The sequence below is a fragment of the Fringilla coelebs genome (assembly GCF_963513975.1).
Source record: "Fringilla coelebs genome assembly, chromosome: 5".
Classification (NCBI taxonomy): domain Eukaryota; kingdom Metazoa; phylum Chordata; class Aves; order Passeriformes; family Fringillidae; genus Fringilla; species Fringilla coelebs.
Window position 1 is genome coordinate 12,882,379 of NC_140033.1, and position 17,163 is coordinate 12,899,541.

Below are 17,163 nucleotides of genomic sequence, written 5' to 3' on the forward strand. Positions count from 1 at the left end.
AACCTTGGGGCATTGGTGTCTGCCTTATCCAACTATGTGTGGGGAATTTTCTCCCTCAGCAGTTAAAATACTTCAGCAGTTTCTTGCCAGGAAAGCATGGGTAATTACTGCCTGTGCCATGATAATGAATATATGTTGTATTAATAAAGCTAAAACCCTTTCCCCAAGGCACATATGACAGTCAATCACTTGCAGAAATGGTCAACTTTTGGCCATGAAGACAATTAAGTAGTAATTAAACATCATGACACAGAGACATTCAAAATTTTATAATCATTATGGTTTTCTTACGTGCCATTTGTAGGTGGAAGTATCTTAAAACTCAAATGTAAACTTTCTTGACCAATGTCAGTTTGGCATCAACTGACTACTTAATTGACTGTTAACAAATTCTTCAAGATATGACTGCTATACAGATATTTTATCTTCCTGTTAATTGGTAATTATACATTGGCAGAAGAATCACTGTTTCTTTCCAATTATCCCAGAACTCAGTGACTATTTAAACTTTGCTAATTAGCAGCGGAGGGCTGTTACATCTTCTGGGCAAATTGTATTTGATAATCCCTATTAAAATATACATGGCAGTAGTTGACTTGTAACAAAGGAAAAAAAAAAAGGAAAAAAAAGTGGCAGTTCAAAGGGTATTAGATACAGCACAAGGCAAATGGGGGCCTATTAAAATTTCCCCAACTGTTCTAATGAGAATGCTGAGGGTCATTTCTTCCTAGTTTACCATCTGTTTGGTTTCTGGCAAATATCTCTGGTGTGAAGGGAGGGTCCTGGAGCCCATTTGGCTTGTCACAAAAAAAAAAAAAAACAGGGATCTACAGCAATTTCTGTAAAAACTGCACTTCAAGATCAGTAGCTTGTACATAGCTGAAAACTTTTTTAGGAGCTATCGTTTACCGACTATTCCTTACTTTTTAGAGTGGCGAGCAAGCACAGAGAGACAGACTGAGCAGGAGGGATTGATTTTATGGGCTCACCTAAGAAGAAAATGCAACAGTTGGCATTTTTCCATCTCACAATGTTAGTGGGGGATATTTTCCTTTCTATGTCAAAATCTGAAAGCAAAACATTGTCCCAGAAGCGTCAGTGTTTGAGCATAAACTGATGCCAAATCCAAGCCTCTGACAGCTCAAAACCACAAATCCCTTCCAGGATCAGGAGGAGCCTTGGATGCCTCCAGTGCATGGTCCAGACCCATGTGCTGGCAGAGCTGGGGTGCACTGTCTGTGGTACCCCCTGGGAGGTGACACTGTGGGTGTTCCTCAGCCACCCAAGCACCCTCTTTGCTTCTTCCCCTGGAGGTGAAACCAGCACCAGGTGGCATTGCCGACAGCAGCTCTGCCCTAAGGCTGCTCAGAGCCAAAAGGGATGTGGTGTCACCCTCATATTTTCTGAAAAATCTCTTTGGCCAGGATTTTTCTTCTGGGAAGCTGAGAAGCCTCAGAGAAAAATAAAAACAATAATTATCAGATTTGCTTCTCCTGTGTTTTGCTGGTTTGGAATGTGTTTGGACATTGTGTACAAATAGTGATGGTTTCATTGGTTTCTGCTGTGAATTGTTTTGACTTAATGGCCAGTCATGGCCAAGCTGTGTGGGACTCTGAAGAGGGAGTCACGAGTTTTCATTAGTATCTTTTCTCTATTATTTAGTGTAGTTTAGTCTAGCATTCTTTAATATAATATAGATCATAAAATCAGAAATTAGCCTTCTAAGAACATGGAGTCAGATTCATCATTTCCTCCCTTCGTAGGGGGTCTCAGAAAATACAACAATATGGGACCTGGAAACCATTCTTTTCCTTTTCCCCAGTTCCCAACCCATGCAGAACCAGATCAAAATGATCCTTCCTCTATAAACTGAGAGGGGGTTTTGACTGGCAGTCACATATGTAACCAAAATACTCGGTGAAGGATTATGTGAAGGCTGCTTTAATCCTGTCAAAAGGCAATAAAATAGTAAAAAGCAAAGAGTATAAGATAATTTAGGTGTCATTACATTATATCTGGTGATTGCTCTTTCCAGGATTTCCTCTAGGAAATGTATTATTCACCATATTTCAAAGATTATTTGTAACTATTCATTCTTTTGAGTACCAGAGTCAATGTATTACCTAAAATATGTATGATCACCTTCATGGTATAGAAACAAAGAATTGCAAAAGAGAAAAGACTGCAGCATCATCTTTCATCTTCTATATTTTTGCTTTCTAGAAGATGCAATTTCATGCACTAAAATGTTTCCAGGTAGCATCACCCTCCTAGTTTCTTATAAAGTAGCCCATACAGTTAAAAAACCCCTAAATTTCATGAGGAGTTTATGACCTCACAGTAGGAGGAATTATTTGTTTTAAAAGATTGCAAATTTCAAGTTGTTTAAACCTACACAGAATATAAACAAAAATTTTCTGTTATCCAATTAGGCCTATGGCAACACTTTCCAGTGTAATCAGAGCTTGGAGTCCACTATCACTACCAAAATCCAACCTATGGACTTCCAAGAGGACCTTTGCAATTTAGATTGGAAGGTTAATGCATATATAAATGTTATCATTAAACTACTTGTTAATTCCACATTTACTAAAAGGTAAACATCAGTGTAGTCATCATGATTTTGCATAAAATTAGGGGTTTGGGCGGCTTAACTAGAAAGGCTCATGTTTCCCACTGTAGTTGGTAAGAAACTAATTACACTAAACTTAAATATAATTTGTGGTGTATTCATGTCCTAGGGTGACGTTATGATGCTTGTATCCCCATTTGTGTGGGCTGTTCATGCTGGATGTTATCTGTGCCTTCAGGACTGGCTCTGAAGAGTGAAAGTTTTGTTTTGGTTTTGCTATCAGCCGCTCCCCCACGGCCGGCAGGACACACAGACGGGACAGTACATAGCACTGCTTTTGCTTTTTGCTTTGCTCTTGCTCTGGCTTCTGTTTTGCTCCTGCTTTCCTCTTGCTTTGTGCTTCTGCTCATTAGTTAGTTTAGCTAAGCAGTCTGAATTTTTCCCTGGAGTGTTTCTCCTTTCCCTGTTTTGGACCTACTCGAACCTGCCCCAGACTGGGCCCTGGGAACACCGAGAGTTTGCACCCTGCGGCTGCAGCAGCTGCCCCAGCATTGGAGGGACTGACAACAGAGTGACCACTCCCAGGAGAGACTTTCTGAATTTGTCATCTTTTTCAGAGCGGTGACAGAGTGGTGTCACCTGGTATTGTTCATTTTGTGTGCTGTGCCTGTTAATTAAACAGGTTCTTTCCACTTCTCTCCCAGGAATCTTTCCTGAACCAGTTGAGGGGAGGGGCTGTGTGGGTTTGCTATCTGAAGGAGCCCCCTTTTGGAGGTTTTCTCCCAAATTTGTCCTAAACCAGGACAATTCATCAAGGGAAAAGCTACCAGGGAGCCAGAAAGCCTTGGGAAGAGCTGGAATGGATGAAGATGCAGTGTGAGTGGCAGGTCAAAGGCACTCTTTGATGTGCACAGCCCAGCACATCTGGCTGCTCAGCCAGCCTGTCACCAGGATCATCCCGTGTAATGAGACAGATTCGGGTCCTCAGCTCACGGCGCTCCTTATCGCTGCTGGGGGATTAGGCTGTAATCCTCTCCTGTAATTGTAGGAATGATACCCTGCTCCCTGCTCCCTGCTCCCTGCTTCCCAGAGCACACGGCTTGGCAGGAGCCACACGGAGTTTTGGTGCTTCTGCCAAGATGCAGAGGGGCTCCCCTATCCCCCACCAAACCATTTATCCTCACTCTTGTTTGCAAGCAATCCTTCCCACCAGACCCACCACCACTTTTGTAGCTTCCTAATATTTTTTTTAGTACTCCTGCCTCCCACTTTCCTATTTTATATTTGGACTAATCCAAGCAGTAAGAGCCCCTACATGATGGCATGGGAGATTAGTCTTGGTGGGCTGATAAACCCCAGAGCACAGCCAGATGACCCAAGGAGTCAAAAAAAGGCCAAATACCAACAAGAATCCTCAGGGACAAAAGCAGAAGAAAGAAAAAGTGCTGATGGATAAAGAGATCCCACAGAAGTCCAAAATGTGTCTCCAGAGACAGGGTGTGAACAAACTGAGGGTACCAGTGTGGCATGTGAAAGGAGGAGACAAAGAGTGGGATTGCCCACCAGCCATCAATGCTGAAAGATGTGGGAACATTTCCATGTACACACCACGCTGATCAGGAAAGGAGAGTGGAAATGACACTGAAGAGATGCAGCTGAGAGTATCTGTTGTATCAGGGGGTCTATTGAAAAAAGAAACACTCTTCTTAAAAGCTACTTTTAAAGATCATTTCTTTGCTAAAGGATCTCCCCAGCTTGGTTTAGTGAAGTTTCAACACATTTATGTTTGATCCCACTTCTAATTCTAGCTTTCCAATTTTAGTTTTACCTTAACCTGAACCCAGAAAATGGTTCACCCCGGGAGAAAACTACTATTAAATTTTTACCCAAAAACTCACACATTTCTGCCCAATAAATCATTAGAACGTTTCCCAAATAAAAATTTCAACAAGCTTCATGTCAATGGAAATCAGAAACTACATATTTTCCTACACAACATGTACTGAAGAAGGAAAAAACCATAACCTTAAGAATGAAAATATTTTATCTCTTTTTTTTTCCAAAGCTTCTTGACATGGTTAACTGTTATAACTGACAATGATTGTGTCTCCATCAAGTAACTTCCTAAACTGGTAAAAGATAATTATTGTCACAACACAGTGGCTCATAGCACAGAAGAGACAATATATGTATGTTAAGGAGACTTCAAATTGTTGGGCAGTCTGGAAGATTATGATAATCTAGTGTTGCCTCCTGTGAGAGACAGACAAGACCATTTCAATGGTAATATTGCAAAGAAGAAAAATATTTTTCCCTGCACCATAAGCAACCACTATCAACCCAATTTCAGAATATTACTATCTTCAGGTTTTAAAGGCCCAGCTTTGCCCCTCCTCCCCCCATCTAATCTGTGATAAACCACATGAATCTTTGAATTGAGGTCTCTGAACCTGACTAGTCCTCAACATTAAAAAAACATAATCATTTCCAGCAAGCTAAACCTGAATATCACATTCACTTGCCTCAAAGGAGAAACTGCTTCTTTGCTGGTTGAAAATGATGACACAACAGATGGATCCAGGATTTCTAGAGAAACTGTTTTGTGTTTTCTTCAGAAAGCCAAACAATGTCACTCCCACCTACTATTTTACTAAACAACATATTAAATACTGAGGAGACCACTCTATTTTTTCTGTTGAAAATTGTAGCTTTTTAAATATTGTTACTTTTTGAAACTACCAAATAATTTTTAGAAGCATATAATTTACATGCCAAATGCCTTTTGGAAGAGTCCAGCTTTCTCATCTCTCACTGCAAAGTAGAGATAGGAAAAGTTGATGTAGCTCTTAGTCCTGGGAGCTATCAGTGCATCATAGATTAAGGATTCATATAAAATTGCACTGTAAAGCCACTGCCATTTTTTCTTCACTGTTGAATTTTACTGTGAATTCAAAGACATTGCACAAGAGTATCATCTGCTATGAAACATTCAGATTGTTTTTTTTTTCTTTTTCCAATATATATACAAGCTTAGGAAATAGCAAAGAAAAACAGTAAATTAAGACCTTTATTTAAAATATTTTTACCTAACACTGTAACACAACTGACCCTGCAGTTTATCCACAGAAAACTAAATTTAAAAAAATAAATTCAGAAATGGCAGCAATTTTTCTCTAACATAGATGGAGGCGTGCTCAAGACAGAGCATCAGATCTCCCCAGGCATGATATTTGAGAATTTGTATTGATGAGCAAAATGAAGGAGCTCCAACTCTGCATGACTGTTTTTGCATCACTTTGGCTTTTGCCTTCTTCCAGCTTGTAGGCTTGGAGCTTCTTTGGCATACAGAACATACATGTCACCAGTTTAATTGTTGGTTATCTTACAGTGACAGAATGGTTAAAGTAACACATCAAGAGCTAGACAATGACCTTTGGCAAGTTAAAGAAGGCCACGTTGTTTTTCCTGTCATGCATCACATGTTATTTTCACATCTGTCTCAATGGAACTGCAATAGCCTTATTCTACAAATGAAGATACACATTCAGGGAAAAATACAGACATTCTTTGAAAATGCACAGAGGCATTTAGGTTCTTAAAATTTTGCTTAATTGTTATTCTTAGATACTTAGTTGTAACTAAACATGGCCTGTATACTTTGCCCAGTGAGTTTGCCACGATTTCCCAATAACACAAAGACTTATTTTACAGCAAGGTGCTATCTTGCCAGTGACTTGACCATCCCAGAAATTTCATATTGGTAAGTTCTTTCTGTCTTCCTTATTCCATCAGATTCTATTCATCCTGTGAAGAGTACAGTGGGAAGGAGGAAATAGCAGCACAAATTCTTCTAGAAAAGAGAATTTTCCAGTGCCTTTTGCACAAGGCCTGAAACACTTGTGCCAGCCATGCTCTTCCCTTTGAAAGGCTGAGCAGAATGTCTGAGGTTGAACTGTGGTGTTATCCACAGAACAAAGCCCTTCTCAAATTATCCCTCAGTGCAGTTTTAAATAATGTGCTATTTACATCCTGTCATTTACAAGCAAATGTATGCCTGCTGGATGACACTCAAATGCCCAGACCATTCATGCTCTACATGCTTTATAACAAAAGTAAGTACCATGAGAGGTTATTATGAAGAAAGTACTGAATTCTGGCTCAAGCAGACAAATTAACATTAAAATTAAAACATTTAAACATGCTACAGCAAGTGCAGGGCAGTTGTGTCCCATGTGACTAGTACCTGTTTTTGTACCTTCACCACAGATTGCTTGTTAGGGTCACTGAGTTCCTCCAATTTGAGGAACAAAATTCTTACTATTATTTGTAAGGCTATAAAAAAATGCTTCATATAACATACTGCAGAAGGTATAGCTGTCAATTACTTGCACAAATTTAGAAAGGATTATTTTAAAAACATTAGTCCTTAGCACAGCTGCTACTGCTGAGGGCTACAGGAGTACCTGAAATACATGATAATTTTGCATAGTCTATCATATCCCTTTTACTCCAATTCTGCTTTTTGGACATGGTAAATAATTGGTTGTATGAAATATCTTACCAGCATTCTGGTTTTAAGGAAGATGCTATTAACTGAATGGAAAAGTAGGTTGACATAAGCTTAAAGGAAACAGGTTTTCAGCCCAAGAAACACTTAGAGGCTTTGGGCTAAATGCTTTAGTTTATACAAAATATCACACAATTTAGAAATGGCTGCTTAAAACAATTTATCTGCTGAGGCTTTTCTTTCTTAAAATTTATATTATTCAGCATATTAATACCAGGGCTGAGCAAAGGTGAAGATGGTACAAGAAGCAATAAAACTGCCTAAAAACTGCCACTGCTTTATCTCATTCACTCCCACTGACTTCCATGTATTATTGATTACTCAGTCTAAACTAACCTGTTCCAGTAATTGTCTTGCTACTGATCTCCTCTGTACAACTCATCACCCTGGGCTGCAGGATGTGAATTGCACTGGACTTACCAAATCCAAAAGCACTGGAGCCACCGACGCTCTGGGAAGCCTGAACGCTGGTAGATGTGTAGAGCCCAGTTACCAGTAAGCCATCAAAGAAGGTACTTGTCGAAATGGTCACTGAAATGAGAACCAAAATATGTGTAAATATTCTGGTTAAGATCCTATACACTTTCTGTGGGCAGGGTCTCGCTCTTGAATGAGATCCCACCATGCAGTCCAGTGAATCCATCTGAATTTCCCCAATATTTATGCTACTTTTACTTTCAGTTGGTGCTTGAGAAGTTGCCTTTGCCAGGAGCATAAACTATGGTATTCATGAAATGCACGATGAGTTAGAAAATAACACACTGGAATATAATGGCTTGTAAGCAATGGTCCAGACATTAAATTATAATAAAAACAATGAAATAACCAGGATTATGGGACTGTTCTTTCTGGATCTAAATAGAGCGTAAGTTATGGTTATCATGCTTATTGTAGTATTACACATTTAAGTTATATGGGCATTGAGACATTACAGATTGTGTGCATTTAAATAGCTCAGGAATACATTTTTAAGAGATTCTTAAGTAATAGCAGAAAACATCCAAATGGAAACTGCAAGTAACATTGGAATCCACACATTCTTTATTAGAATTGACAATTATTGCAATATTTATTCAATTCTTGTACACACTAATTTTCATACTTTTACTTTGGTGTGTTTGACAAGGTAAGCACACGAGGGAAGCCAGTTATGTACCCTTTTTGGATTTCAGCAAAGCTTTTGATACCATCTCTCACAGGATCCTTCTGCACAGAATGTCCAGCACAGGGCTGGACAAACACATCAGTGGCTCACAGCTTGGGCACAAAGGGTTACAGTGACTGGGGTGACATCAGACTGGGGACCTGTCACTGGTGGGGTTCCACAGGGTTCCATCCTGTGATCGCCAGCCCTGTGCCCTTCCACACCTTCATAAACATTTGGGCACAGGACTGAAGGGATACTGAGCGAGTCCAGAGACAATACAAATCCAGGAGGAGCTGTTGGCTCCTTCAAAGGCAGAGAGGCCCTGCAGAGAGACCTCGACAAACAGAGGGCTGGGCAGTCACCAGCCATATGAAGATCAATAAAACAACAAAAAGCTGTATCTGCCGAGAAGGGTATGACTTACACTGACGACTTGTAGCCCCATACACTGAAGATGCATCCCAACCTCAGTTACCCCACTCATTCTGCTTCGTACCTCAATCCTTTTTATTCCCTTAACTTGGAGAGATCAGTGTCTGTCAGGGAGTGCTGATAAACTCTGATCACTCCTAAATCACGCCTGTCATGGTTTGACCCAGAAGTGAGGGTTTTTTTTTTGAAAGTTATGGTCAAACCAATCAGTGGCCAGATGTGAAATTGGCATTTGGTGTGGCCACTGAGGACTTGGGTACGCCTCCGAGAACACACTCAGGGATTAAAAGCAGAGGAGGCAGAGAAGACCTTCCTTTTTGGAGTCCGGCCGGTGAGTTGCTCGGACCTCTCCCCTGCCCAGCTGCGTCTGGGCGGGGGAGGGGAGGCCATGCGACCTGAGAAGGGAGGCCGGAGCCCCGGCAAGGTGCAGGGGTGGAGGAGTCTTGGGATGGTTTGGGCAGCCCCCCTGGGAGAGAGAATGATAGAGACTGTGCAGGCTGAAATTTGTTATCTTGTGCTGGGAGCACAGCCAGGAGGAGAAAGTGGGGGGGGCGGCAGGTGCCCAGCTGCCAGCAGACCGGGCCGAGCTTTTAACCTTTTTGTGAATTTTTGGAAGCTGTAAAAACACTGATCCTCCCCAGCTGAGGAGTGAGAGGGGAAAGAGGATGGGAAAGAAGAAGAAGTTTGACTAGGTGAAGGAATGCTTGCAGATGAGAGTGCCCTAGGTGGAGGAGATGAGTGGAGTGGCTTTGGCTGGACTTTTCTCTTACACAGCCACGGGCGAAACCAAGTTCTTCTGATAATACAGAGACTGCTCCTTGGGGGAGGCGGTTGGCTAGAAGCCAGGAGTGACAAGGCCGCGAGAAGAAGCGGAGAGAACAGAGACTGAGGGGGAGGGTGTGGTGGAGCCCTCTGCCTCCAGGGAAGGATCTCTGTTCCTGAGAGCCCCAGGCCCCAGGGGAGATAATATGGGGGGGACCGGCGTCCCAAATGGTGAGAGGCGGCCACTTCTTGGAACTGGGCAAAGCATTCTTAAAAGGACCTAAGGAGCAGTTTGGATCCATGGACAGTGGTGAGAGCGCTGGACATGGAAGGAAGATGGTCACCACTACAGATTTTCTTCGGGCGGCTGCAGTGTGTGACACGGAAGCACTGGGGACTTTACAGTGTTTTCCTGGGGAGGCCCATGGTGTGAGAGGAAGACTCCTCTCTCCTGATGAACTGGGGAGAGTGTGTGTGAAGGAGGGTATTGGAATTGAGAATTGATGTGTTAGAGGGGATTTGTTTGTTGGAGAGGTGGGGGGAGGAGAAGTGTTTTTGAAGATGTTCTGTTGTGGATTGTTGTGTGTAGTTTTTTTCCTTTTCCCTTTTGTGTCTATGTAGATTAATAAAATGTTGTTTTTTTTTTTTTCCCTCCATTCCCAAGTTGGAGCCTGTTTTGTTCTGTTTCTGGGTCACATCTCACGGTAACCATTTTGGAAATCCACCTTTCATGGGGGCGCTGGCACTGTGCCAGGGTCAACCCATGACAACGCCCTACCTCCCTGTATTTCCCTTTTGCTGGGGACATCATGAGCCAGTGACTGGCCAGGAAACTGAAGCAAGGTACTCCAAGGTGACTGCTAGGACATTCATTGGAGATTCAACAGAGAAACTGATGGGTTTCTTAAATCCTAAAAGTCAGTGTTTCCTCTGTGGTACACGTTTGGCTTAAAAGTAGTGTTTAATATTTTAAAAAACACAAAAATGTTGACAGTAGCTTTATTTACCTTGAGCAGTATTTACCATGTTTAATTTATTCTTCAATTTTTTGTATTTATCGTCTTTTCTTTGACTATTCAATACGACACAGAATCAACCCTGAATCCCAGTTTTCTGCTCCCATGACTCCAAAATTTCAGTGTTTTGCAATAGACACTTCCCTGAATTCAGATGCAGGTTCAGATCCATATGTTCCTTTTTAAAGAACAGGCTACTTCTGATACATGTTAAAAGAACAGCAAAGGACTCTAGATTTTTTTTAAAAAAAAAAAGATGTATTAGGGAGAGTAAAATAAAATCAAACAAGCAAACAATGAATTTTTTCTGCATTTGATGATGAAGTGGTGAATAAATACACGGCCTTTTCTTCCCTTTGTGCCTTTAAACCAACAGAGAGGCAAAACATATGTTGAAAAGTATGCCTCTGTGTTATTTTTGAAGACTTGGCAAAAGAGTCAGTGCAAAGCACTGATAGAAGGGCACTGGGCCAGTACTTTGCTGCCATTTTGTTTCCCTGTAGGGAAGCATCTTATTCTTTACTGGATAGGATATAATGCAAAAGCCTACTGTGAACAGGTGACCAGTTTCTCTGTGGGAAAGAAGTGATATTTCACAATGCCTGTATTTGACTTTGGACATATTTGTGTGATTGTCAACCCTCATTTTACATAAGCATGTAATAGGTCAATTTTTATTGTTGAAAAATTTCCAACACAGTATGGCTCCCTCATTAAGCCTCTGGGAAACTGCACAAGGCCTCTAGCACATTTTTTAAAAACAGAGCACTAGGCTGTTATTACACACGTGTCATACATTTCAGAATAATTCCATAGTTCTTCAAGAGAAAAAAATTAATCACGACATTCTCAGTGATGATTTTTTTTCCCCCTACCCACTGTTGAAATACATCAAATTCCCATAAAATAAAAGAAAACACACAGTATGCCAAGTGATAATGACCAAGGACAGGAAAGCTGTGCTAATGCCCAGGCCAGCAATGGGACTGTGATTTTATATAGGGGCTTTAGGAATTTAGGGTACTAAAATCCTCTTCCAAAAGAACAAGGAGGTTCCCTCCACCAGGCTTTGTTTGTGCCTGTACACTGGCTCATGCCATGTGTAGTTAATGTCAAATATCTGGCACTAAAGAAGCAAGGACCAATGCCATGACCCACTGGGACTTTGGAAAGCACCTGGAAGGACCTGGAGCAGCCAGGGCTGGGCAGGCACGGGGGGCTCTGGCACTGCTGCCCTGTGGCACCCAAGGCACAACACAGGTGCCATCTACAAACCCAAGCAGGCACTGCTCCATCCTCCACAAGACCCTTCACTGGGAGGAGAATTTGGTGAGTGAAGCAGCCAGGAGGGATGGACAGGGGTGTGCTGGACCCCTGAGAGAGCAGCCCCCATGCCAGCCCTCCTGGCTGCTGCACCAGGACAGGCAGGGATGGACCCTCACCCCAGGGATGGCAGCACACAGCCCAAGGTACAGAGGAAGGTAGGAAACCCTCAACTGCTTTGAATTGGTCCAGCAGGAGAGACTGAGAACATCTTCCCCAAAAATACATTTTGGAACAACATACTGATCAGACAATATCACACTGCAAATTTTAGAGGCAAAGGTGGTAACTACTCGAAGGGTTGCTCAACACTTCCTTCTATTTTCAGTTCCTGAGATATTTGTTATATTTACCCCCTTGGACTGCTTGGATTGGTTTGTTTTTCATGGTGTCTCCCTCAGACTGATTTAATTATTTAAGGAAGAAGGAATTTCAGTCAAAACATTTCATTTCTGAGGTGAGGTTAGAGGAGAATATGTTGCCCTGGATGAAAAATTCCACTGTCATTTGCTTTCATCAACTCTTCTGCTCTGAAATATGAGAGTGTTTCTCCAAGTTTGGACAATTTATATTTTATATATATACACATTAAAAAAAAATCAGAGTTCACATATGCTCAACAGAGACATTTTCATTTTTAGTATCTAAATATTTCTTCAAACTCTGTCCTCACTTAGTACTCTTAGAGCACTCTGACTAATAAAAGCTCGCTGAAAAAAGTCCCATGAAAAATATTTCAGTCCAGCTATACTGCTTTGTTGGAGCAGAAGTGCTTTGTGAAGATATCATTTTTGATGATGTTTTGATCTGAAAAGTTTCTCACTCAGTGTTTTAAAGTAGAAAGTCATATCTGCTGGCTGGAGAGAAAGGGGAAAGAGAGAGTTCTCTATCAAAAGTATATGCCTTCTGTGAGAAGACTCAATTCATCAAAATCCCACTTCTCAAAATGTTGAGAAATGTGCAAAATGTCACAAAGTTGCTCTAAAAGTTTGACCAATACCATCACCAATATCTTAAACTTAGGAGACAGAAAAGTAGACCTGAGGGCAAAAGTGAGCTAGGATGGAAGAGGTGGGAATAGGGAAAGTTCAGGGAATAAGGAAATTTTTTGAGAAAAAATGGGGAGCAGTGGGGGTAAGGGGAGCACAGCTGGAGAAAGTAGCCAAGAGAAGGTGATGAAAGCAGATGGGATCTGCAGCTGTAGCCTGGAAATCCTAGAAAGGTTCAGTATCAGGGACTCACACAGCAACTGGGAAGAGAGACCAGGTGTAAAACCCAACAGCAATGTCTGGGTCAGTCCCCTGTGCTGGTCAACAGCCAGGAAAGAAGTCCACTGTCTGCTCCTAGCCCACCTCCTAAATCAAGTGATCAGTGCATGATGGCTATGGAACATTCCTGTCCACAAAACACATGGATAGACATGGATACACATGCATTAGTGAATAACTCCAGTTTATTTTGTAAAAGCCTAGGAAATGGCTCCATGAAAAAGAAATCATACTGGGGCTGGGAAACACCATGGAAGCATCCTCTGGTGCTGTTTTGCCCTACCTTTCTTTCTGTGCAAGGACTGCAGCCACACAATGTGTTTCTGAGAACCATGGGGTCCTCAGCTCAGTTTTCCACCAGAAATCAGGGGAGTTGCTGACTGCAGCTCCTGCACTCTCAGCACATCCCTGCTGCTGTGCTCTGTGCTAGCCAGGCTGCCTTGGCACACAGGCTGGCCTCATCCTGCCCAGGACACCATCTCTGGGAAGCTTTGGCGCTGTTTCCTTGGGAAGGGAGGGGATGCAGCAGCCTTTTCTGGAGCAGCCTTTCATTTTGCACAACAAGTTTCTGTGAGAGCCCTGGTGCTCCCCGTGGGACAAGGAACAGCAGAGCCTCTGGCAATGCCAGGAGCTGACATGTCTCCAGGAGGAAGCAGGTCAGGAAGGAGGAGGCTGGCAAAGATGCTGCTGAAATTATACCACAGGTGGAGGTAGCAGCATACCAGGAAAGACCAAGTGGAGTTTGAACTGTAGGGATAGTCAAATATTTTTAAGAAATTAATGCTGCTCTTATAAACAAAATTTTCACTGTTTTCTGGTGCTGTATGCCACACATACTGCATACTATTAGAAAAATCTATTAACCCATGTAAGTAATTGCATTAAATTTGCCTCATAGTCTCTCGAGGGACTAGATCTACTCTCCAAAAAGGCTGAATTTTGGCTGATATTCGAAATACTCAAAATACAGCCAATGCATCTAAACTGTAAAAGTAGAAAAAGTGCCAGGTGGAGGAAGGGGATCATCTCAGGATGCCACTGACAGGTCTTACCTATTTTGGCTGCTCTCCAGCACCAGCTGCATGCCACTAAGGGCTGAAAGGTACAGAAATTCCACAGAATTTGCAGCTGCTGTTGATGACAATCACAGAGTACAAGAAGGAATTTATAAAGGCAAAGATCTTTGATGCCCCACACACTTCTTAAGTGAGTCAAGACAGCCACAGTGTAAAACTGCACTTCTGCATACTATAGATAAAACAAAAAATAATTCTGGTAGGGGTAATCACCACAGACAGTGGACTTCCTGAAATGGGGCTTTCTTGCATCAAAGCAATGTCAGGCACTTTTTAAGGCTCCTCTCAAGGTGAAAGCCAGTTCCCTCTAACACTGTAATATTGCATCATCACACACCTGAGTCATGGCTGGAAACCATCCTCTTAGGAAATAAATTATTTATACTGAAGTCATGCTTTTGGGGTTTTTTTTGGCTTCACTCCTAAAAAAATATACCAGCCTCTGCAAGTCAGGTGTGCAATGGCACTGTTCAGAGAGGCCTCTGTCCCTTCACTGTGCTGCAGCATCCTGCAAAGGAAGGGAGACTCACATCCCTTCAGCAAAGACTGTCAGTGCCACACTGTATTCACAGAGCATGCTGAATGGAAAGGGACCTGCCAGGATCATCAAAGTCCAGCTCCTGGCCATGCACAGCCCCATGCCCAGGAGTCACACCACTGCCCAAGAGCATTGTTCAAACACTTCTAGGACTCTGTCAGGCTGGTGCTGTGACCACTGCCCTGGGGAGCCTGTTCAGAGCCCAACCACCCTCTGGGTGAAGAACCTTTTCCTAATGCTGAACCTAAACCTCCCTCCAGCACAACCTCAGACCACTCCTCAGGTGCTGTCCCTGGTCACCACAGAGCAGAGATCAGTGGCTGCTCCTGTGTTGCCCCTCATGAGGAAATTGTAGATTGCTATGCCTGCCCTCAGTCTCCTCAGCACAGGGAGGATGCTCTTTGTCCCTTCCCAAGTTCCATTCCTTTTTTAGGCAATGGAACCTTTCTGCCACCCTCATGCAATGCCAAACACAGGTGACCCATCCAGGCATGCAGTGCTCTCAGGGCACAGATAATGCCAAGTCCAAATCCTGAAATGCCAGCTCCTGAAATGCCAGCTACAGCTTAAATTGCTAGAAAGAAGAGACTAAACCCTGCTGCCTTATTTAAAGGCAACTGTTAAGGCACCACAGTGATTATAAATCTATAAATACTCAGGTAGACTCTTACAGGTATGCTTTCCAAAGAGTGTGCTGATAAATGGACTTGTAAGTGAATGATGGAGAATACATTGCTACAAGAATCCAGAAAGTGTACATACTGAATTGCACTCAGAACCTTATTACTAAAAAAGAAAATTTTTAAATACTAGTGAAATGCATGTTGACATCAAACTAATTTTTATGGCTCACAGACATACTTTGCTTTCAAAAGAAAACAAAATTGAGAAATTCATAATTATACAGCTATTTCAAATATGAGCACCAGACAGATATGCAAGAACAGTATGAATCACAGGTCTACACATCATTCAGCAACAAAAGCAGAAAGCCCACAGGATTCTTACTCATACTTGTTTTGATTTTCCCCAAGTAGGTGGAAGAAAGCAGAAAAAAGATGTTTCAGCATGGTTAAGTAAACAGACGTGCTGTCTTACAACTGCAAGCATTCTCACTTAGGTATGGGTTTTCTGAAGCACACAGACAAAGCACTTAATTCACACTAAAACACCAGTGAGCTTTTCTTGAAGTTACTGTACAGAGCAGCACCATCTCTAACCTGTGATGCCCTCACCAGTTATTCCAGTTAGCAATTACCCTCAGATGGAGGGGAGTAAAAATGCACAAATTTTGAACTTTGTACTAGACAGTTTAAAAATCTGATTTGGCCTTGCTTTGTGTTACAGTATAGTTTCAGTTCTTCTGCCCCATGCTCCATCAAATCTCTGTGCCTTCATAGCTTTTCAAATCCTTTCCTAAATTGGTAATGAGCAACAGAGAACTGAAAATAGATTGCAGATGTGTGGCAAGATGTCTGTAACGAGATATCCAGAGACATCATTTGTCATTGATGCAAAGAGCAACCTATCAGTTTTGTGAAAACTATTTGCAGAAACATTACTTATATTTTTGAAAGTTCATAACAAGACAGCGACAATGACATCAGCACCAATATATAAAGTGTTTATTCTTGTATTCCTAGACTATAAAGAATTGGTCATGTTTGTTTACATGGTCCAAGATGCTTCAGAGCTGCCATCTCACTAAAAGTGAAGAGTTTCATGGTTAAACCTGTGAACAGGCTTCCAGTGTGAGACCCAAGAGTCTGACCTCCCATGTATCAAAATCCCTAACTTAAATACATTTCTGACCATATTCAAAGCCACCAGAAACTTGGCCACATTGAGCAGAGAGGTGCTTTATTCCAGCTGGCATCACCAAACGTGCTGGCACAGCCCAGAGACCTGACAGAGGAGAGGTAAGACTGGCTGCTGTCATAGCTGCCTGCTTATAACCAACAGATGGGCAATTAAGGCTCTCACCGGGGTAAGAGGATTCAAATCTGAATTTCCCAACAAAATATTGGTTTAAAATGTTTTAAACTCCAGTGCCTGTGTGGCCCAGCCACTGTCCCTTAGCTGCAGGCATCACATTTTATATGGGGAAAAGGGGATATCAGCTGGCCCAGAGAGAGGCACGTGCTGCCTTCCTTCTGGGGCAGCCTTCTTGGAAGGAGAGGATGCAGGTTTCAGTCAGTGGCCCAGGGAATATGTGCTACTGCTATATAAATCTCCAGAGAACATCACATCTATTTATGTCACCCCATTTAGGCTGTAAATCTCACCCTAATGTTGATGATTAAAACAGACCAGATGAATCACACTCCAGAAATGTCTGATTCTCCTCACAGACTATAAAGGGAGCCCAGACTGTAAAGCTCAGCTGTAGATGTCAACACTGAAGATGGCTAAACTGAGATTATTCCCACCAAGAGCCATTCACACAGAGTAACTTAATTATC

General features: G+C 42.2%; 1 protein-coding gene across 1 annotated transcript in view; it reads right to left on the minus strand.

Moving 5' to 3' along the window:
• RELN (reelin) overlaps positions 1–17,163 on the minus strand; it is a gene marked incomplete at its 5' end in the record, with an annotated part of 284,100 nt that overhangs the window by 228,985 nt on the left and 37,952 nt on the right. The window contains one exon of the mRNA XM_084206102.1: positions 7,560–7,670. Within this exon, the coding sequence (XP_084062228.1) occupies positions 7,560–7,670 (111 nt within the window). The remainder of the gene's footprint in view (positions 1–7,559; positions 7,671–17,163) is intronic.